The sequence below is a fragment of the Myxine glutinosa genome, chromosome 13 (assembly GCF_964187855.1).
Source record: "Myxine glutinosa chromosome 13, kmMyxGlut1.1, whole genome shotgun sequence".
Taxonomy (NCBI): Eukaryota; Metazoa; Chordata; class Myxini; order Myxiniformes; family Myxinidae; genus Myxine; species Myxine glutinosa.
Window position 1 is genome coordinate 29,560,476 of NC_136273.1, and position 23,903 is coordinate 29,584,378.

General features: G+C 42.3%; 1 protein-coding gene across 1 annotated transcript; it reads right to left on the reverse strand.

Annotated features, from left to right (window-relative positions):
• Window positions 1–84: 84 nt before the first annotated feature.
• On the reverse strand, window positions 85–23,290 carry LOC137438773 (E3 ubiquitin-protein ligase CBL-B). The gene is made up of 9 exons (XM_068134119.2): window positions 22,683–23,290; window positions 14,977–15,123; window positions 13,991–14,147; window positions 7,324–7,445; window positions 6,736–6,876; window positions 6,096–6,183; window positions 5,304–5,377; window positions 1,733–1,821; window positions 85–634 (listed from the first exon to the last, which is right to left on the reverse strand). The coding sequence occupies exons 1-9, from the start codon at window positions 23,099–23,101 to the stop codon at window positions 393–395; spliced, it is 1,479 nt and encodes a 492-aa protein (XP_067990220.1). The 5' UTR covers window positions 23,102–23,290; the 3' UTR covers window positions 85–392.
• Between the last annotated feature and the right edge of the window lie 613 nt (window positions 23,291–23,903).

The following is a 23,903-nucleotide window of genomic DNA, read 5'->3' on the forward strand; positions in this document are numbered from 1 at the left end:
GAGTTAAAAACACCTGAAGTTGTCAGAAGGAAACCGATCCTAATAGTGCAGTTCTACCTGGATGTATTTACAATGCGAGGAGTGTGAAAGATGAGAGACTGTATTTCCAATGTATGGTTGTCATGACATTCCACGAGGCTGGTTCAAACTAAAGTGAAAAATAAATGCAATTATATATATATATATATTTAAATCCAGATGAATTGACTAATGTTGCTTTGTAATGTTTGTTCTTGTTTTACAAGCAAAATGTACATTATATCCACTGTATTCATTTCCATGGAGATTGAGTGGTGTGGCGATAGAAGATGAAATTCAGGAACTCAAAGTCAACTAAGCGGCATTTGAAACACCATCGGGCTGGCTGCCTGTTCACCCTGGAAACGCGTCAATCATGGTTGAGATGTCGACAACATGGTTGACATTGAGGGTTGCGCATACGTCTTCAAAATCGTCTCCGCCAGTTGTGGATCACCATTTGCCACTCGAAATGCTCGTGCTACGGCCGTGTAGGTAAAGCCCTTTCCAAGCAGCCGTTCGATGTCCGTGTCCGTGGAGTGCTCTGCCGCCACCAAGGGGGTGTACCGGCACGTCGGTGATCTCGGTGGGATCGGAGGCGTCAGTTGCTCATTGGCTGTGTGAGTAATGGGAAATAAAGAATTGGGATTGCTATTAGCATTACTTTTCTAAAAAAAAAAAGGCTTATGCATCATGTTATCCAGAAAAGACGGTCTCATTGAGGTAGCTTAGGAGGAGGCTTAAAATAGAGTAGCTGAGGAGAGGACGGAAGAAAAGTGATTTGCCATTTGGAAACGTTAAGAGGACGGGTGCTGGAACAGGAGGGTGGAGATTCAAAATTGGGCCACTTTTGCATACATAATATGTAGATAGCCCCAGCTAGTTTAAACAAGGTGAAACTGTTACATGATTCCATTGCTCATACCCAGTCTGACTTACCGTCTGCCATGTCTGGATTGAAGTAGGAGCAGAACAAGGACATTAGGAAACGATTTTAATCAATTATTTTTTAATGTATTCTATCATATTTAATTTTAATGTATTAATGTATTTTTAATGTATTTTTAATTTAATGTATTTTTAATGTATTTTAATTTTTAATGTATTTTAATATATTTAATGTATTTTAATTTAATGTATTTTAATTTAATTTAATTTTAATGTTTTAATGTATTTTTAATGTATTTTAATGTATTTTAATGTATTTTAATGTATCAATTTTATTTAATGTATTTTAATGTATTAAAGATTTTAATTATTTAATGTATTCATATGAACTTCAATCATTCCTTGTCATGATTTAGCATTAAGTAAATAGTGTGCAAAACAATCTTTTGAGGCAAATAAATGCAGAACCTTTTGGAAGGTAATCTTTATATTTTTGTACTTATTGGGATAGTTATATTGATGAATTCATCAGATTTCATACTAGGGTTTGGGTTGAGAGATAACTCAGAGGCGACATCTGTTTCCTGGATTGTGATGATATGAGAGTTGCAGAATTAGTCAAATGTCCTTTTCCTGTCTGACTTTCATTGTGCAGCTTGTTATTGCCAACAGCTAGTTTATCAGATTACTTGTGACCGTGACAGCTCAAGGTGAAATAAATAATCCAAAGAAAAATATTCCAGAAAGAGTGGGACAAAGATCCCCCAAAAGCGTTCACCGTACTTCATTCAGCACGGTGTGCGTCCTATGGGTTTCAGGAACTTACCGTCGGTGGGCTGAAGTTTTGAGGGAGAGAGCGGTTCGAATAAGCTCATGAGGTCATCGGAGGCCGCAGGGCTTCGCTGTCGGCCTGGGCTGTGGGTGAACAGAAAGGGCGAGTGGAAATGTTACATTACACGACTGTCACCGCGCAACCCCAATGGCCTGGAAAATAGCTGTCGGATGAACGCTCAAGGGCATTTGAGACGCAAATATGGAAACTGCTGCTGCGTGTGCTTCACAAGTTTTTCCGTCGCTTGCATTCGTAACTAGAGGGTTTCCCAGCTCTTGGTCTGTGAAGAAGTGCGTTTTGAGGCGGCAGACCTTTTTTGCCTCGGAAAAAACTCCATCTGTGTTTTGATGGAACTTTACCGGGTTCTCTCGAGCTAAAGCTGCAGTAAAACCCATCAAATAAACCCAAATAGGATGAGGACGGGGAAGTGGGCTAGATAATGGTAAATAGAGCAGCACGTGGTGCAAAACTCTGTCAAACGTACTCACTGGGGGAGGAAGGTGAGGACAATGGTCGGACTAGACGACTGTAAATAATGGCACCCCAAACAAATTACAAATTCCTGCCCAAATCGCCTTTAGTTGAATGTCAGGCCTGGTCAGCTAGTTCTTGAAAGACTTTCATTTATTTATTCATACATGATCTAAGTCTCCGATTGGAGCTGGGCAAATAACGTTCCCTGTCTGACACCAACAACAAGGTGTGAATAATTGAAGCTGTTAAAGCAGCAGTGAAACTTTTTTTTTTTTGTCATCCAACTTTTACATGAGCCTTGACCTCTAAAAGATAATGCTGGGGACACTATAATGATAACGTTAATAATGTGTCTTCTTTTTTTGGAGACAATTGTTTGAAATTGCGTTGTACAAACAATTGGCAATAAAAAAACCACCTTTAGAGGCCATTTTTCCCCGCAAAGCGGGGGTTGGCCTTTTTCGGGGACCGTGGTTGTTGTTGTTTTTCGGTCCCCTTTTGGCAATTGTACAAACAATTGGCAATAATAGAAAGAAAACAGCCGCACTGCACCCACAATGACTGCAATGTCTGAGATGCAGTGCATTCAGAAAGTATTCAGACCCCTTCACTTTTTTCACATTTTGTTATGTTGCAGCCTTATGCTGAAATCGTTTAAATTCATTTTTTCCCTCATCAATCTACACTCAATACCCCACAATGACAAAGAGAAAACAGGATTTTAGAAAGTTTTGCAAATTTATTAAAAAGAAAAAAAATGAAATATCACATTAACATAAGTATTCATATCCTTTGCTGTGACGCTTTAAATTTAGCTCAGGTGCCTCCCATTTCTCTTGATCATCTTTGACATGTTTCTACACCTTGATTGGAGTCCACCTGTGGTAAATTCAATTGATCGGACATGATTTGGAAAGGCACACACCTGTCTATATAAGGTCTCACAGCTGACAATGCATATCAGAGCAAAAACCAAGCCATGAGGTCGAAGGAACTGCCTGCAGAGCTCAGAGACAGGATTGTGTCGAGGCGCAGATCTGGGGAAGCATACAAAGCAGGGTTCCCAAGAGCCCAGTGGCCTCCATAGTTCTTAAATGGAAGATGTTTGGAACAACCAGGAGTCTTCCTAGAGCTGGCCACCCGGCCAAACTGAGCAATCGGGGGAGAAGGGCCTTGGTAAGAGAGGTGACCAAGAACCCGATGGTGACTTTGGCTGAGCTCCAGAGATCCTGTGTGGAGATGGGAGAAACTTCCAGAAGGACAACCATCACTGCAACACTCCACCGATCTGGGCTTTATGGCAGAGTGGCCAGACGGAAGCCTCTCCTCAGTGAAAGACACATGAAAGCCCGCTTGGAGTTTGCAAAAAAGCACCTAAAGGACTCTCAGACTGTGAGAAACAAGATTCTGTGGTCTGAAGAAACCAAAATTGAACTGTTTGGCCTCAATTCTAAGCGTCATTTCTGGAGGAAACCAGGCACCGCTCATCACCTGCCCAATACCATCCCAACAGTGAAGCATGGTGGTGGCAGCATCATGCTGTGGGGGTGTTTTCAGCAGCAGGGACTGGGGGACTGGTCAGGGTTGAGGGAACAATGAACGGAGCAAAGTACAGAGATATCCTTAATGAAAACCTGAAACAGAGCGCTCAGGACCTTAGACTGGGCCGAAGGTTCACCTTCCAACAGGACAATGACCCTAAGCACACAGCCAAGACAACGCAGGAGTGGCTTAGGGACAACTCTGTGAAGGTCCTTGAGTGGCCCAGCCAGAGCCCTGACTTGAACCCAATCAAACATCTCTGGAGAGACCTGAAAATGGCTGTCCACCAATGGTCCCCATCCATCCAACCAGAGCTTGAGAGGATCTGCAGAAAAGAATGGCAGAAAATCCCCAAATCCAGGTGTGCAAAGCTTGTTGCGTCATACCCAAGAAGACTCGAGGCTGTAATCGCTGCCAAAGGTGCTTCAACTAAGTACTGAGTTAAGGGTCTGAATACTTATGTCAATGTGATATTTCAGTTTTTTCTTTTTAATAAATTTGCAAAACTTTCTAAAATCCTGTTTTCTCTTTGTCATTATGGGGTGTTGAGTGTAGATTGATGAGGGAAAAAGTGAATTTAAACGATTTCAGCATAAGGCTGCAACATAACAAAATGTGAAAAAAGTGAAGGGGTCTGAATACTTTCTGAATGCACTGTGTATATATATATATATATATATATATATATATATATATATATATATACAGGGTGGGCCAAAAAGTCACTGAAGGTTTTCTTTGTTTTGTAGCTTTTTAAATTTTAATTAATTAATTATTTTTACTGATAAAGAAGACCTGGGAGATACATTATGAAGAAATTTACCAATGACCAGCACGTGAAAATTGTTGAATTTTATTACTCCAGTGAGAAATCAATAATTCAAACTCAAAGAAAATTTCGCATTCATTTTAATGTTCCAGAACAACCATCAGAAACCACGATTCGGAACTTGATTGTTAGTTTTGAGTCAAAGGGGTCTGTTCATGACTCAGCCCGCAGTGGGAGACCAAAACCAGGTTGTACTCCAGAAAACATTGACCGTGTTAGGGAGAGTGTTAATGAAAACCCAGGATCATCAACTCATAAGCGTGCAACTCAGCTCAGAATGGCAAGATCGTCATTGCAAAGGATAATGAAGAAAGATTTGTTGCCGTTTCCTCACAAGATTCAAATGGTGCCAAGCCGCAGACACTAGAGGAATTGAAAAACAACATTTCTGTGGAAATTGCAGCGATTGGTCAAGGAATTTTGTCCTCTGTAATGGATCACGTTTTGGGAAGAGCAAGACTTTGCGAAGAAGCCAATGGGGGTATTTGCAGGACATTATTTTTCACAGTTAATCTAAAAAAAGAAATGCCATGAATTAAACTACCATTTGCAATTTATTTCATTGATTTTTATTCATAAAAAAAAAAAGTAGAAAAAAAAAACCTTCAGTGACTTTTGGCCCACCCTGTACATATATATATATATATATATATATATATATATATATATATATATATATATATATACACACACACCACACACACATTATATTTGCTTTACCTCAGCTTCTCGCCGTCTGCCTCTGGGACGAAGAAATATTCGCGGCAGATTTGTGGTGTTGGAGATCGATTGGGCTGTAAAGAAAAAAAGAATAAACAAGAGAAATGACGTCATTGTCATTTACCAATCGCTCACACATGTTATGGAAAAACTGAGTGTTTACAAATCATCACAAATCCATAGCAGACGATATTTATCTGTTTCAAGAACTGTTTACTTCCATCGGAAACTTTTTTTTGAGGAACCTCTGAGCCTTTTTATGCCACTAAGCTGTCAGTGCTTTCACCAACAGAGTTTCTCAGCTTCCCCCACAAAAAGGTGTCGCATGTGCCTCATCAAAATTCGTATTATTAATGTCGGTATTGGTCGGCGTTGGAATCGTGATGTTTCTCAAAAAGTTGAGCTCACGATCAGGCTTCAATTCAGTGGATAAAGAGCTGAATCATCCGGTAATAAGGAGAATCTGCATTGGCGGACAAAATAAACAGATTTCATCAACTAGACGAAGTTAATATGACTATGACAACCACCGTGGGAAACGAGGTGCGGGTGATGTTTTGAGCTTTGGCCCTTCCTCAGAAGACCTATCTTAACTTGATGGAGGGCCAACTTCAGACGCACCTTTCCCACACTTGTAAACACTCTTATCAACCCTGGTTAATAAAACCTCTAGTGTTATTTCATGGTTTATTTACTTGTGGTCATATGTAACCACCGATTTGTGACCACAATTCAACTTGCAATTGTTCGGACAGAAAAATCGAACCACAATATTGCTTCTGAGTCAAATACCTCATCAGGTGAAGATGTCCTGCTCTTGGTATGTTGGCAGAGACTTGACAAATCGACGTTCTTGCACCTTCCATCCGGGTAAAGATATCTGAAGGTGACAAGGAAAGATATTCTCTTCGGTTTGTAGCGGCCGGGGGCGAGATATATGGGAGCGAGACATGGGTAATGAACCTATTGCAGCAACGAAGGCTGGAAAGGGTGGAAATGCGAATGGTTCGGTGGATGTGCGGAGTATCGTTGAGAGAGAGGAAGACAAATTATGAATTGCGAAAGATGATGGGAATTGATGCTGTGAAGAGGAACAGGTTGAGATGGTTTGGTCATGTGTTGAGGAAGGATGAAAGTGACTGGTTGAGAAGAGTGATGGAAATGAATGTAGAAGGAAGTAGAGGACGGGGAAGACCGAGAAAGACTTGGCTAAAGATGGTGGAAGAAGAAATGTGGGCAAGGCGGTTAACAAGGAGAGATGCAGAAAATAGGGCAAAATGGAGAAGATTGTCATGGGGACCGCAAGGCTAACCCCCGCTCTAGCACGGAAAATGGCCTTAAACATGCATGTTGTTGTTGTTGTGGCGGCCGCCACTTCGTGACCTAAAAGGTCTTCTGGGCACACAATCCCACACACATTGAGAAAACTCACAGGCCTTGCTTGGCACCATCTTGAAGCACCTCGTGGAGGGGCATCGTCGGTGGTGGCACGGCTTGCACGATACGCCCGTCCTTCGCCACGTAGCCGATGGCCCACTGTCCAGGGCGCGAGCAGCTCAGGCGAAACACGTAACTGACACAAACAGCGGGAATATTTTGGTGACCTTTCAAGTTTCAATTCTTAAGACTGGAAGTGTTGACAAAATCTTTCATTTAAACCAAACAAGTTCGCCTGACTTTGAATGTACAACTTCCCCGAAAAAGTATTGGCTTGATGACAGCCCGATATCAAAATGAAACTGATGTTGGATACTTGGAATGCTTGGGGTATTGTGAAAATGGTCCGTTATACAGTATTGACTAAGCAAGCAAACGTAGTGGAAATTCTGGACCGTTCTATGCCGCTACCAATTATCTCCGGTTTATCTGAGACCTCTTTGAGATCGCGTTTGTGTTGAAAAATTGCTCATTGTCAGTAACTTCCTTATATTTCTTTGGGGGTCTTTAAACATATGATACAATGAGGAAAATTGTTTGTGACTAACATCAATGCCATTTGATCTCATTCCTCCCCACCTACCTGCCTGGCTTGCTATGGTACTTCTGCAAGCGAGTCCTCACTTCATCATAGGTGAGAAACGCCATGTAACCTGGATGGCTCAACATCAATGCCTTCCAGCTCTGCAGTGCAAAGGACCAAGGCTGCAGGTGGAGGAGTGGGCAAAGGATGTTTGACAGCAAGTAAATGATGACTTATCTGTGCTCAAATACTTAATGATTTGTCATGTGTCGCATACAGGAATTTGTGGAAATAATGTGCTTGTATGAAAAACAATATTACCCATTGTTTCCAATAGACCTTTAATACCCAAACCTGCACCACCTGCTCTAAGCAAGTCTGTCAATTGGCAAATTACCTTCAAAAAGTTACCTTTATAAACCGGTGGAATGAAGAACTAGTTTCGCTCGTGAACGCTAGTGTCGCTTTCCATCAACGGACAGGGAGAGATATACAGTCACGTGAAAAAGTAAGTACACCCCATGTAAAGTTTTGACTTTTTCAACATATTTCAACATACAGCTATTTGATCTTCATTTCAACAATATTGATAGATAAAGGTGATATAATATAACAAATATCATGAAACATTTACATTTTGTAGTCAATTGTATAATTTAAATAAACATAAATGCCAATTTTGCATGTGGAAAAAGTAAGTACACCCCTACTTTTATCACTACTTCAAACACCTAAAATTAGAACCAGCTGCACCAGCTCAGGTGCAAATGATTAGAACATCATTAGAGAGGATCTTGGAGGAACCTGTCTTATTTAAACCTCAGACATTTAGTTTGGTTTGCTCTTTGTTGTTGAAGTGTGCGGCGTCACCATGTCTAGATCAAAAGAGTTCTCTGAGGCCTTCAGAAAGAAGGTTATAGATGCCTACGAGTCTGGGAAGGGATTTAAAAAGATCTCCAAACAATTTGAAATCAATCATTCGACTGTCCGGAAGATCATCTACAAGTGGAGAAGATTCCAAACAACTGCCAACTTGTTCAGGCCAGGCCGCCCCAGCAAGTTCAGCCCGAGAGCATTTGACCACAAGAACTTGATACCAACTGTAAAGCATGGTGGTGGAAATATTATGGTTTGGGGCAGCTTTGCTTCATCAGGGCCTGGGCAGCTCACCATCATAGAATCCACTATGAATTCTTCATTGTACCAGTGGGTGCTTGAGGATAATGTGACGCCATCTGTCGGAAAGTTGAAGTTCAACCGAAGGTGGAACTTGCAACATGACAATGACCCTAAACATACCAGTAAATCTAGCAAGGAATGGCTGAAAAGGAAGAAATAGAGGGTTCTGGAATGGCCAAGTCAAAGCCCGGATCTAAATCCCATCGAGATGTTGTGGGGGATTTGAAACGAGCTGTGCATGCAAGAAACCCCTCAAACATCGCACAGCTGAAAGAATTCTGAATGGAGGAGTGGGAAAAAATTTCTCCCAGTCGATGTCAGAGACTGGTAGACAGTTATAAGAAACGCCTACTTGAGGTTGTTTCTGCCAAAGAGGGCAATACCACCTATTAGAGCCAAGGGTGTACTTACTTTTTCCACATGCGAAATTTGCATTTATGTTTATTTAAATTATACAATGGACTACAAAATGTAAATGTTTCATGATATTTGTTATATTGTATCACCTTTATCTATCAATATTGTTGAAATGAAGATTAAATAGCTGTATGTTGAAATATGTTGAAAAGGTCAAAACTTTACATGATGAGAGGCCGCTGTACTTACTTTTTCACGTGACTGTAGATGGAATCAAGAGAACATTAAACGAGGTGTGCTAACTGCCGTGGGCTGAGAGATGGGACATGGGAAATGCTTATTATAGGATGGGATTGATTTGGAGGTGTGTGTGTGTTTTTGAGCAGGGTTCGTGGTCAGGGAGCACGTTGGGGGTGAGAATAACTCATTTTGACAGTGAGGGCCAGGGCTTAGGGGTTAAAGGTCAAGAGGACTGGGAGAAAGCGAAAATAACAGGAGAAAAAAAACAAGAAGCGAAAGAAGGACGTTGAATAGATAAACTAAAGCAACAAATAAAAATAATTCTATTTAAAATGGAATATAAAACTAAGGGGCAATACCCCTGGTGCACTCCTTTTTTTTTTTTTTTTTTTTTTTGTATACAGGATTGAGGTTCGTGAAAGAGCAAAAATAATGGATACAGTAGAATAAACCTGGTAGAATAAACAGCATACTACACTGACTAAAGGTATTTTAAACCTATTTCAATGGTTGCTCGAAGACAGGGCAGCATGTAGAATCATATTAACATAATCATAAGACTTTAAACAAACAAACAAAAAAATACATATTTTGGGGGGGCAACCCCTCCAATCCTGTATACCTCCTCAGACCCCAATTTTTCCAATGCCTTGAACGAACATTGGTACATCATGGGTAATGAAGGTTGTGGTGAAGTTTCATCAAAATTGTGTGTGTAGGTTATGAGAAAAAAGCAAATTCCTATTTTGGGCGGTCAAACCTGGATGCACTTTGACCCCCAGTAGACCCCCATGGACCCCGAATTTTTTAATGCCTTGAACAAACTTTAGTCAGAACATAACAAATATCATTTGTGCCAAATTTAGTCGCAATCCCATCAGCGGTTTTGGAGGAGAAGTTTCAAGTGTTGATGGATGGACGGACGGATGGACGACGCGCCATCGCATAAGCTCCCCTGACTTCGTTCCAGGTGAGCTAAAAATGATAGAGAAAATGGGAAGAGAGATAAGAGAAATGAGAAGGAGAGAGAAAAGAGGAAAAGGAGGGTAAGATATAGGAGAGGAAATGTGAGCTGAGATAGATAAAACAAAGAGAAGGAAAGGAATGAAGGATTGTAAGAGATGAGAGGCCGAAGTGAATGAAAAGTGCTCATTGATCCTGCAGAGGTCTACGTGCCAATCCTAAAGATAAGGCCTTACTCTTTGCGATTGCCATTGTCTATGTTGCTGAAATGGAGAATGATACTGGAGAACTGCCATGTGACTGAACAGATTGCGTGAAGTGTTAAGCAACTGGCTTGGAGAGGTCTGTGATGTCGGTTCGAACATCAAGCAAGTGGTCACAGATGGATCGACGATCTCTCAGTCTTCATCCAGTTTCACTGATGTAGATCTTATCGAGAATGCACGTGATTCCATAGATCACGTTCACACAGTTTGCGGTCAAAGTGGTCGATGACTTTAACAGAAAGTTTTTCTAGATGATGTTCTTGACTCAAAGGTTGATGGAATGGTAGGGCGATATAAATGGGATCCTTTATATGGGTTTGGGTTGTTTTATTTGGGTCTCTTTGACTGAAACGTTAATTTCGAGAAAGGTGAAAGAGGTACGTGGAATCTCTCATGTGAAATTGAGGGCAAGGTGGAAGGAATTGACAAAGTCTATAAACTGTTCAAGATCATCTCTGTTAGAGGACGCTGCACCGATGCAGTCATCTGTGCAGGGGCCAAAGAATTCTGTGGTGGGACGGGCAAACCGGTCAAAATTTGTTTCACAATGAAACAGACAAATATATTTGCATAGCTGAGACCTATTTTGGTGTCCATGGCTACGCTGTTTGTCTTCTTGTAGCATTTGCTGACATACGAGAAGCAGTTGAGGTGCGACGAGGCAAAGAGGTGTTTCTAAGCTTCTTGGTTCCTTGGTGGTCCGGAGATTGAAAAGTGTTTGAGCACCCGGAGACCCTCGTCGTCCTGGATGAAAATGCACATGGATTTGATGTCCACAGTGAATAAAACTTAGCAGATGGAAACCTGAACTGTTCAAAGATTGAGAGTGTGTCCTTCATGAAGCAAGTAAGAGATTGGACAAGAGTAGTCATCTTATCAAGATGACTGGAGACTAGTTTGGTATGGGGAAGCTACCAATGGAGATGATAGGGCGACCCAGGTTGTTATCTGGACCCAAAATCAGTATTAGTCACAGACTGTAACCTGCTAAGTAAAACTGCACCTCCACGAATGTGATCTATGGAATCACGTGCACTCTCTGCCAGAAGATCTACAATGGTGAAACAGGGTGAAGACTGGGCGATCGCTTCTATTCAGTGTTCTTGCTCAATGTACGAAACAACAGCACACACCTCTCCAAACTGGTTGCTCACACCTCAATCTGCTGCACATTTGTTTAGCCACATGGCAGTCTCTAGTAGTTTTCCACCATTTCAGTACCATGGACAGTCCAAAGCATAAAGAACCAAGCCTAATCTTCAGGATGTGCATTTTAACCCACCCAATACCTCCCTCCAGCCCCTAACCCATCTCCCTCACCCATCTCCCATTCGATAAATGAGTGCTTTTCATTCACTTAAACCCCCCATCTCTTACAACTTTTATATCGTTTCCCTCTCTATGTTTATAAAGCCTGGTGTTGGCTTAGTGGTTAGGGTGCCGGCTTGGGATCCTAGGATCCTGGGTTCGAATCCCGGTCGATTGCTGAATTAACGCCAGGGGGCTTGACTCAGCCTGTCATCCCTCCGAGGTCGGCAAATTGAGTATCAGCTTGCTGGGATTGATGATCCTGGTGTGTACCCCGGTTTAGAATAGGTACACCGTATCCCTGCGCATCGTAAGAGGTGACTAAGGGCTGGCGTCAGGAAGGGCATCCGGCCATAAAAACATTGCCTCAAACAGGGAACCATGATTGTCATGGGGCCCGCAAGGCTAACCCCTGCTCTAGCGGGGAAAATGGCCTTAAAACGATCATTCATTCATTCATTCATTCTCTATGTTTTACCTCTTTTGAATTATTTTAATTAATTTCATCAAATTAATTAGAGGGTTTATCCACTTTTCCACCTTTTCTGGTAGGGGACCGGTTAATAAACACCTTATCTACTTTTCCTCTTTTTCTCCTCTTTTTTAAATTATATTTAATTTTCACTTTTATCTTTTGTTGTATCTTTTTTTAAATTGCTTTAGTTTACTAGTCCCCTACCCGGAGGGGACTATAGGTTTGCTGTCCGTCTGGCCGTCCCACCTGTGGTTTTCTGCACTTTTTCCCATATACTTCAACATATTCAACTGAAACTTGGTACATGGCTTTATTATGATAAGTTACAGAACAGGTACGAGTTTTGTGGCGTTTGGACAGTTTTTCACGGGGTTATGCCCCTCTTGCTTGGAACAGGAACATTCATTGGGACCGGTAGGGGACAAAGCAATTCTCCCTCTCGTTTGTCTGATGTCCTCCTTTCCTGTTTTGCTTGTCTCCCTATGATTTTCACTTTTCTGTCAGACCCTGTCCCGTCCCCTTAACTTTTAACACCTCAACCTTTACCCTCCCAGTTTCACAATGAGTCATCACTCCCATTTGTTGCCTGACCCCTGCGTCCTGACCCCGCTCTGACACATGCACCTTGACTCACTACCACACTAAATCAACCCTCGTCCCGATCCCATCTCCCTCTTTTGATCTGACGACGGGTACGCCCAAGAATGGTAGACTCTCCTTGCTTCCCAATGGTGGTTATCATACCTCTGTATAGGAATTTGGTGAGGCCTCATCTAGAATATTGTGTGCAGTTTTGGCCACCACATCTGAGGAAGGATTTAGCTGCCGTAGAGCAGGTACAGTGTCGAGCTACTACATTGATTCCAGGGCTAGCTTGACGAAGTTATGAGGAACATTTGAAGGAGACTGGACTTTATACATTCGCAAGGAAGTGATTATGAGGGTATTTGATTGAGATGTTTAAGATAATGAAGGGTGTGGACAAGATGGGTGCAGTGGAGTTTTCAGTAAAGTGGATAATGTTAGGACCAGTGGCCATAGCTTGAGGGTAAAGAAGATGGGAGTAGGGACAGTTTTAAGACAGGGGTTTTTCAGTCTGAGAGTGGTTAATGCATGGAATGGTTTCCACCAGGAAAGGTAGTGCCAGTGGATGGGTGGATAGGTTTCAATGGGGATATTGGTTTGTGTGGATCGTAGATAACTTATGTGTGGATGGGTAACGATGCTGGGGTTGGTGCAGCGCAGGCAGGATGGGCCGAATGGCCTACTCCTGCGTCAAAGTTCCTTGTATATCCTTGTGATCAACATTCTGTCGATTTCATCCATTATTTTAAAAAGCAGTACTAGTTTGTTTTTAAATGTATGATTGCAAGTGCTTGGTTACATGGCATGGGCATGCCAAAGTTCATTAAAATACTCATCTAGAAACACACAAAAGTGATATTTACTAATATAAGGAAGCATTTTGAGAACAATATGCATCTAAACGATACCTTCTTAAACTTAAAGCAGGAATTTGAGCACAATAAGCTTGCCAAATGGCCGCTTTCGTGACTCTTGCGACACACGGGGAATTACCAATGAACTGGTACTCAATTTGCCGACCTCGGAAGGATGACAGGCTGAGTCAACCCCCTGGCGTTAATTCAGCATTCGACCGAGATTCGAACCCAGGATCCGAGGATCCCATGCCGGTTAATGGAAACAGAAAATCCAATTGAAACATTTAAAATCTAAATGAGGTCAGTTGATGAACCGGAAGTTCAGTTTTAGATTGCTCTTGCTTTGTTGAGCACAATCTGTAGTGATAAATGAAGTCAGACGTTTCCTTCTAATTTTGCTAAACAAGTTGACTAGACCCATGGGTGTTTGCAGTCCCAAAGATTGCGACTAAGCCTCACTGTATAAATACGCCATCCAAAGATGTTTTTGAACAAACCTGGAAAAGGCGAGTGAAGATGTCAAAGTCATAAACGGACACCCATCCGGAGCAGGTCAAGTCCATGGACTCTTGCAGAGCTATGACTTCATGCTTGGAGTCCAGTTGGTGGCACTGGCTTATCTGCTCCAGAAACTCTTTCCAAGGAACAATGACTCTGTGGAGGGCCATGAAGAACATGATGAGAAAGAAAAGTAAGAGTTACTGGCTACAAGATCTTCATCTTCCCATTGCCTTATTCGGTAGCATGATGTAGAAGCTGAAGGGAAAGGTGTATGCTGCATATGCGAGAAGTGTTATGATTTATGGGAGCGAGACATGGGTAATGAACGTAGAGCAGCAACGAAGGCTGGAAAGGGTGGAAATGTGAATGGTTCGGTGGATGTGCGGAGTATCGTTGAGAGAGAGGAAGACGAATGATGAATTGCGAAAGATGATGGGAATAGAGCCTGTGATTGATGCTGTGAAGAGGAACAGGTTGCGATGGTTTGGTCATGTGTTGAGGAAGGATGAAAGTGACTGGTTGAGAAGAGTGATGGGAATGAATGTAGAAGGAAGTAGAGGACGGGGAAGACCGAGAAAGACTTGGCTAAAGGTGGTGGAAGAAGAAATGCGGGCAAGGGGGTTAACAAGGGGAGATGCAGAAAATAGGGCAAAATGGAGAAGATTGTCATGTGGCATGCAAGGCTAACCCCCGCTCTTGCAGGGAAAATGGCCTTAAAATGCCTGTTGTTGTTGTTTGTTGATGTGGAAACGTTTTTCAGCGAGAAAATGGAGGATAATGTGGACATGTAAAGGCAGCATTAATTTTTGTGTCGGGAAACATGAAAGAGGATTACATAGAAAGCAAAAAAGACAAGGGAGAGGGATGAAAAGGAGAATTGGTGAAGAAACGTTATGCACGTGTGGTTAAGTTGAGCTTAAGAGTCAGGGCTGAATAGATCAAACCTATAAAGTACAGACTTCATGACTCCGGGATACCACACCTGTCATCGAAGGCATGTGTCCAGAATGCGGCTGCATCTCTTTCCCGAATCTCAACGGATTCGCCCTCGTACACACCGTGTGGGAAGAATGCAGACAGTTCTGTGGCGATGTGGCTGAGCACGAGTGAGAGGCGAGTGAGTCGTCGCCTGTCGGGAATAAAAAGCACATTGAACTGCGAGTGATATCGAAACGACATTTTTTACACTGGATCTTCCCAAATGCTGTGATTATGCTTTGAGCACTTATAGACCATGTGAAGTTTGGTCATTCGCCAAATAGTGTTTTCCAACGTCTAGATACTTGCATCATTTTTACCTCCATCAAGCCTGGTGTTGGCTTAACGGTTAAGGTGGTTGGCTTGAGATCTCAGAATCCTGAGTTCAAGCCCCTGCCTTGTCATTTAATTAGCACCAGGTAGGTTGATTCAGCTTGTAATCCTTCCGAGGTCGGCAAAATCACTACCAGCTTGCTTGGAAGAATGAGCCATTTCAGTATCCTGAATCGGAGTGGCGACCGATCCAGGATTGTGCTCTATAGCCGAGGAAACTGCCTCAACAGCCCTATGCATCTGAAGATGCAAATGGAGTGGTCTTCTCTTCTATTGCCTCCATCACCTGGTTATGTTTTCACCCCTGTCTGTTTGTCTGTGAGCAGGATATCTCAGAGTTATGGACGGATTCAGACGAAGAGAGATAGGGCCAAAAACGATATATAGCATGATATTTCAAAAAGTTGTGTACTGATTATGACAAAACTTGGCGGAGGAGTTCGTTGGGTGACAACAACAAGCCGATTAGATTTTGGTTCAGGTCCGGATCTAGATCCCGCCTAGCAATGGATAAAAAACGTAAACTGTTCAGCCTGATGGAGGTATGCTCTCTCCCGAGTGCCGTTCTGCTTTTTCTTTGCGCCTAACACGACGAACATCGACAAGAATCCAAATATCTCGATATCCCATTGTACTGTGCATACAAACACACCTTTTCACAGTCTATCTACCCTTTCTTTGTGGTTGCAAATCAAGAAAAAGTTGCAATTTTCATTCATCATCGGAAAGCAGAACTCTAGGGTAAAGACCTTGTCTTTAGCGGAAAGCAGAACTTTAGGGTAAAGGTCTTGTCTTTAGCGGAAAGCAGAACTAGGGTAAAGGTCTTGTCTTTAGCGGAAAGCAGAACTTTAGGGTAAAGGTCTTGTCTTTAGCGGAAAGCAGAACTAGGGTAAAGACCTTATCTTTAGCGGAAAGCAGAACTAGGGTAAAGACCTTATCTTTAGCGGAAAGCAGAACTTTAGGGTAAAGGTCTTGTCTTTAGCGGAAAGCAGAACTTTAGGGTAAAGGTCTTGTCTTTAGCGGAAAGCTGAACTCTAGGGTAAAGCAAGGAAAACCATCGGAAATCTGCAAATTCAAATGAATCAAATGTCTTGTTGGCCTTCCTGTGATGTGATGTAAATGTTATTCCAATTTCACCATAAACATTTGCTCTGGCTTCATTCAAGATGTAATCCATTTGCAATCGCAAATAACGCAAATCTAAGTACTACTCCTTGCCAAACGCCAGTATTTGGAGTAATAATAGTTTTGATGTATCTCTAGAAGCACGCACAAAACTTTGCTGAATTTACTTCAACGCCTTAGTTAAAGTGATGAGTTTTTCAGGCCATCCACACTGAGCAAGAATTATCCACAGTCATGATCGATTAATGCTGTCATATGGACCTTTGATATCCAGAAATGCCATGATTGTTGGTACATGAAACAGTTCATTTAACTGCCTTAAAGCATAGATTTGGTCACTGCATCCACATCCATGTCTGAATCCAGCTTGTTCTTTTCTATATTGTCGTTCCTTGGAGTTTTGTTTTTCTATACAAGATCGAGGCTCGTGTAAGAGCTAACATTAATCATAAAAAAAAAACTGACACATAGAACATGATAAAGGGAGCAGGAGATAAGATGGGGAGAGAGAGGGAAACACACGAGTACAACATTTGAGAGCAGGGACATCGGGAGATCTGTGGGAGAGAGAGAGCTTGGGGGGGGGAGGCATGGGAAGGGGATATTGTTGTTGTGGATGCATTTGTTGATCCTTTTAGCAATAATTGTCTCCAGTAATTTGGCAGCCATGGACAATAGACCAATTCCTCTATAGTTATTGCATACCATTCAACACTTCTTCTTATGAACAGGGAAACAAATTCAATACGACCATTCCTTTGGCATATTTTCCGTTAACCAAATTTTTCCACCAAAGACACAAGTTCTTCAATTAGTTTATTTGCTGCAGAATTAAAGAACTAGCGGAACAGCTGATAGGGACCAGATGACTTCCGCGTTTTCAAGCAGTGGCATGCACCAGCAATTTCTTCAGAAGTCGGAGGATGGATTGAGATTGTCTCATCAATCATGATATTGTAATTTCTCATCAAAGCTTATTCTGATGGTGGTTCCTGTGAAAATTGCTGTTCAAAGTCTTCAACCCAAGTATTCAGTTTAGCTGCTGGCTCACTTGTCATTAATTGGTTGTCTTTCCTTCTGATTGGACCAGCGCATTCACACTTTGTTTCTTCTCACATAACTTGCGTATAAACTTACATTTTATGCACATCAGCAATATCTGCTGAACTCTTTCTTTCACCAGATTTCTGTAGCTAGTATTTATTGCGATCGATATATTTCTAATTTTATTTTTTTGCTGTTTCTTTTGGTCTTTGTTGTCACAAAAACATTTCTCCATAATTAAAGAATATGTTCTTTCAGAAAGCATCCAATTTGGTGGGGTTTGTGGTGGTGGACCACAATAATGATTTGCAGACAAATTTATGATATCACATAGTGAAGCCCAATGGACATTGATGTCCTCTGTTTGAATTGGATTTTCACAAAGTTTATTGTGTACTTCTTGAAAATGTTGTGTAGTCACACTTTTACTTATCAGTTTAAAAACATCAGTCAATGGAGACTGTTGGGATCTGCGGCTGCATGTGGGCATAAATGTGATGTTGAAGTCTGCTACACAACTAGTGCGTGATAACTATGTGGCAGTACCCTAATAACTATAACCCACAATAACCCCCAATCATCCCAATAACTGTGTGCATTGGTTATGGAGCTTTTCCATCTGTTTGAAATCAATACATGGTCAACCTGTCTCCTTTGCTTCCAGGCAGGTGAACAGAATGTTTCAATAGGACTTTGTCGGTGCATAAATGCAGTAGAAGCGAATCACAAATTGTTTTCGGCACAGAAATCCATCGATTTTTTTTTTACCGTTCTCTGTCGTTCGTACTTTTAGCAGAGAACAATGGCCACAAATTTGGCACTCACATGGTTGAAAGGGGTCAACAGATGTATTTACATTACTGGAGATGATAGTGATGTCTTCTTTATGGATGCTCAATAAATTGTGGATTAAGTTCTGAATTAAAATAAACTTTTTCAACACTGCCTTTTCCATCATGTAGTTCATAAACACACACACACAGAGAGAGAGAGAGAGAGACAGACAGACAGACAGACAGAAAGATTTCAATGTCTTTCTGATTGCAGGTTCCGATAACTTTTACGACACTTAATATTGCCATTTGCATCTTGCAATACACATCCTGCCATCAGTTTCTCAATTCTACAAGTGTTCACCTAACTTTTAAGGAGCAGACAATTCCAACAATGGTCCTTGGTTTTGAACAAACCTTGGTTTTGAGAAAAAGGGAAGAAATTGTTATCACTTGATAATTGCAAATAATATTCAGTAAATACATTTGGATCAGTGAGTCGTATTTCCATTGGAACATCTTGTCTTACTAATCTAGTTTCTGAAACACAACAAATATAAATATGATCAGTAATTAAGTCTGTAGTTAATGATGAACATTGAAGTACGCTGGATAGCATCCTGCAGTTAAAAATGGCCAAAATGGTTTTAAAATGTTAACAATGGTTAAAAATTTGTGGCGTGGCTTCAAAAATGTCTCCATGGTTAACAGAAATGGGAATAAACAGTAATCATCAAAAAACCGCAGGAACTAGAACGGCACTCGGTAGAACGCATACCTCCGCCAGGCTGAACAGTTTTTGTATCCCACTGATTGGCCGGATCTGGATTCGGACCTGAACCAAAACCCAATCGGCTTGTTCTTGTCACCTAACCAACTCGTCCATCAAGTCCAGTCATAACTCGTCCATAACTTTTTCAAATATCATGTTATATATCGCTTTTCACCCGATCTCTCAATGGTGAAGAATCACTTTAAAAAATAAATAATTATTGTAGCCGAATCCATATTCAGATCTTCACCAAAATCGAATAAATTCGGTATTGTCAAACACCCAACCGGTCCACCAAGTTTCGTCCAAATCCGTCCACAACTTTTTGAGATATCCCGATATATATCGGTTTGAGCCCTATCTCTCAATGGCGAAGAATCACTTAAAAATTTCTACTAGCCGGATCCGGATCTTCACCAAAATCTAATCATTTCATCCTTGTAGCATACACTACCTGTCTGCCAAATTTCGTCTGAATCAGTCCACAACGTTTTGAGATATCTTGTTCACAAACAGACAGGGGTGAAAACATAACCTCCATCCACCTTCGGTGGCGGAGGTAATAATTGAAGGAATAATTAATCGCTTGAAAGTGTAAAACAAACTATTATCATATACGTTTTTCTATCAAGTTTAGGAGTTGAGCTCCAGAATTTTAAGTCGGAGCTCCAAAAAGCATCGCCGAATATTGAAAAGACATGCTATAAGTTGTAATGTGTGAAGCGACAGTTTATTATTATTATTATTATTATTTTTGTATACTAAGTCGAGGATTGTATAAGAGCTAACACAGAGAACATATAATAAAGAGAGCAGGAGAGAGGGAAGCACAACAGTAGAGAAGAGGGACATCGGGAGATCTGTGGAAGGGTGAGGGCTGGGGTGGGGTACACGGGATAAACAAGATGGACACTACAGGGGATTTCAGGAAAGAAAACAGGGAATTTGAAGGAGGTGGATTCGGGGTGGATTAACAGGAGTAGAAAAGATCAAGGTTTTGGATGGGGGAAGATAAGAGATGGTGGTGAACAGCTGTTGTGAAGACCTGGAGGGAGGAGAGGGATTGAAGAGAGTGAGGAAGTTTGTTCCAGAGATGGGAAAAAGAGGAATGAAAGAGTGAAGGAGAGCAGAGAGTCTTGATTTTGGCAGTTTCACCAGAAGAGGGTTGCAGGCAGATCTTGTGCGCCCTGCAGGAATATTTCGGGGACAGAGCAGGGGTTGCAGGGCCGGAGAGGAGTCGGTAGAAGACAGAAACACCGCAGTTTTTGCACAGACCCTCTGACACTCCTTGCCACAAGTACTGTACCTCAATAATACCATGACTTCCGAGTCACCGTGAGCAGGAATGGATACATGTCCCGTTATTGCCCATTATATGAATAGCTAGATCTTAACAGGACAAATAATCTCGCTGCACTTAGTTTCCAAACAACTTGGGCTGTAGGTCACCCAGGTGATGTGTACTCGGCCTAGTAGAATTATTATTCTGCTCGCATGCACACAGTCGACATCGCCACATTAGCAAAAATTGGATGCACCATGGGTAGGTTGGAGTTGTCCTTCTGCTAGAAGCTATCCTTGCACGACTGGGAAGAGAGTGCAGTCATTGGCGTTGAAATCACAATGAACTAGAGCCAGCCTCACACAATCAAATAGGTCACCAAAACATGGACGATGGGGATAGATCATGGAGTTAAGTTGTTCAAAGGTTAAAAAAAACAAAAAACCTTTAGAGGCCATTTTTCCCCGCAAGCGGGGGTTGGCCTTTTTCGGGGACCGTGGTTGTTGTTGTTTTTTTGGTCCCCTTTTTGAAGCAATGTTTTACGGCCGGATGCCCTTCCTGCCACCAACCCTTTTTGTCGCCTTTTTACGACAAACAGGGAATTACCAGTGAACCGGTACTCAATTTGCCAACCTCGGAAGGTATGTAACAGGCTGAGTCAACCCCCCTGGCGTTAATTCAGCGATCGACCGGGATTGCGAACCCAGGATCCTAGGTAATCCTAAGCTGGCACCCTAACCGCTAGCCCAACAGCAGGCTAAGTTGTTCAAAGGTTAGTGGTCGGGAAATCTTTCGCGAATGTATTATCGCTCAGATTCGGAATAAACAACAGAAATAGCCATGAGATGTCATCAGGAGAACTGACTGTTTGGGTTGGAAAAGTAAGTTGTTTGTAAGTCATTGCTGGAGCTATTTAAGAAGCTCAAAGCATTTGGAATAGATGATGATGTCGAGTCTCCTCGGGCAATGATGGCATTGCCTTTCTATGGCTGGTACACACGGGTAAGTGTGTGGCATAGATGGGGGTGGGTCGCCACTCTTCTCCGTCAAATCTGGTACTCATTTTGCCGACCTCGGAAGGATGATAGGCTGAGGCAATCCCACCTGGCGTCAATTCAATGGGATTCGAACTCAGGACCTTAGGATCCCAAGCCCACTGCCATTTATTATTATTATTATTATTATTTTTTGTGTACAAGATCGAGGCTCCTTTAAGAGCGAGCACATCAAACCCACTTTATCACATAAAACACAAAAAACATAAATGGACACATAAAACAATAAAGGGAGGGGAGACAAGTTGGGGAGAGAGGGAGGGAAGCACACAAGCAAAACAGTAGAGAACAGGGACATCGGGAGATCTGTGGGAGGGAGAGGGCTGGGGAAGGGGGGGGGGGGGTAACCATTAGGTTAACACCAGGTATTAGGCATAACCATTAGGCCAACATTTGGAATAGAAGCAAGTATGAAAAAGCCAACATTATAAGCCAGACCAATAGGTATCTTCAAAAGTTTTAGAAAAGAGCCAGCAAATGTTGGGCTTTGAAAAATGAAACTTTGTTGGGATTGGATTCGTTAAAATTAGGAAATAGAAGTCAGGAGTTAATGAGTGAAAGACCTCAAAATAGAAGAAGAGGATCAGGAGATACATAGAAGAAAAGAAGAAACCACCTTTAGAGGCCATTTTTCCCACAGAGTGGGGTTAGTCCTTTTTGGGGCACCATGGTCCCCTTTTTGAGGCAATGTTTTGGGGCCAGATGCCCTTCCTGCCACCAGCCCTGTTAGTCACCCCTTGCGACATATGGGGAATTGCTATTGAACTGGTACTCAATTTGCCGATCTTGGAAGGTATGAACAGGCTGAGTCAACTCTATTGAACTGGTACTCAATTTGCCGATCTTGGAAGGTATGAACAGGCTGAGTTCAACTCCCCCTGGCGTTAATTCAGCGATCGACCAGGATTCGAACCCAAGATCGTAGGATCCCAAGCCAGCACCCTAACCGCTAAGCCAACACCAGGCAGATACATATTGATCATATATCATTGAAAAGCAATTTAACCTCATTTAAGGTTCGTCTTTTCTGGAAGATTTGAAGATAGTTGTTTCCTACCATTCAGGGTTTAATTATTTATATATATATATAAGCCGATTTGTAAGTAATTTGTGCTTTATTTTGTGATCATTTATACCTGCAGTCTTTCTGCTTTTCAACTTTACCAATCCTTTAGGTGCAGCGTAACCCGGACGTCTCTGCCATCAATACGTTTGTATCAAAGCTCTTTGGTGAGTGTGTAGCGAAGGATGACGGTTACCTGAAAAGGTAACGAACCTGCCTAGGTAGCTCATACTCATAGAAGCGCAAGTACCACTTGGGCTCACCTTGCCGGAGATCGTTCTTCAAGTACAGCGTCGCGCTCGTGCGTCAAGAGTCTTACGAGTTCTCGGCTTTTGGAGTCCACGTTGCGCAGGAAGACGCGCAAGTACAGGTTGTCTATGAGCAGGTGTCCGCAGTCCCGGTAGCGATGCGCCAGAGCGCCCAAGAGACGATAGAGCGCCAGGAGAACGTTCGGGAGGCGCAGGGAACGCGCGATGCCGCCCTCGGGGCGCTGCAGTCCCGCCTCCGAACAGGTGTCCAAGGCCTTGGCGAGTCGATCTCGCGAGCGCTCGATGGCGCGTCTGTCCGCGGCCTTTCGAGGCTGCGGATCGGCGGTCGAAGGAGGAACGCGCTGGAGGACACCTTGCAGGGCGTTCCAGGTGTCCAGAGCACGGCTGCACTTTCCGTTCGTGTGATCTGCCATCGACGCCACCAAGATTCCTTGTGCAGCTTCGGCTCCTGCACTCCTCGACGTTTCCAAACGAAATACGAACTTTGTCGGGTTCTATGTTTATACCTGACTGGTTGTGCCTCCACGAGCCTCCTGAATCACGTTTAACGATCTCCACGACTTCTTTTTCCCTGACGCAAGCGCTCGTTCCCCGCCCTTCCAAAAGAGCAAAAAAAAAAACCTTCTTCCTTTGACTTTGTTCATTGGCGAAGTGGGCGAGGCCTCAACTGAACAAAAAAACAAACTTTTATTCGATTCAACAAACACTCCAGAGGTTTGTGTAAATTCCTATAGGGTCTATAATTAATTAAAGACCGAAAGGGAGTAATTAAAGTTATTTCATCAGACTTGTATATCATTACATACTTTAGGGGTTTGCCAATGTGTCTCCCACCCAGAACACACGAATGGAAAACTTCTTTCTGGGCAACGTGAGGGACTTTTACCTTTACTGTAATTTCTGCAAAGAAGGTTCATCCTGCTCTTTTCTGGTCATTTTTTTTCGTTCACCTGGAAAGTTTTGGGGATGGCGCGTCAGTCCGTAAACACTTGCAACTTCTTCCCTAAAACTGCCGATGGGATTGTGACCAAACTTGGCACAAATTAGATTTGTTGTGTTGTCACGCAACTTTGTTCACGGTATTTTAAAAAATAAAAAATCGGGGTCTAAGGGTCTACCGGGGGTCAAAGTGGGTCCAGGTTTGACCGCCCAAAATAGGAATTTGCTTTTTTCTCTGGAACTACAAACACTATTTCGATGAAACTACCACAACCT

Coding starts and splice junctions, on each gene's coding strand:
- LOC137438773 (XM_068134119.2), bottom strand. CDS start 23,101: ATGGCAGATCACACGAACGGAAAGTGCAGCCGTGCTCTGGACACCTGG. Junction 15,124..22,682: donor GAAGAACGATCTCCGGCAAG/GTGAGCCCAAGT, acceptor TATTCCCGACAG/GCGACGACTCACTCGCCTCT. Junction 635..1,732: donor AAAACTTCAGCCCACCGACG/GTAAGTTCCTGA, acceptor TTACTCACACAG/CCAATGAGCAACTGACGCCT.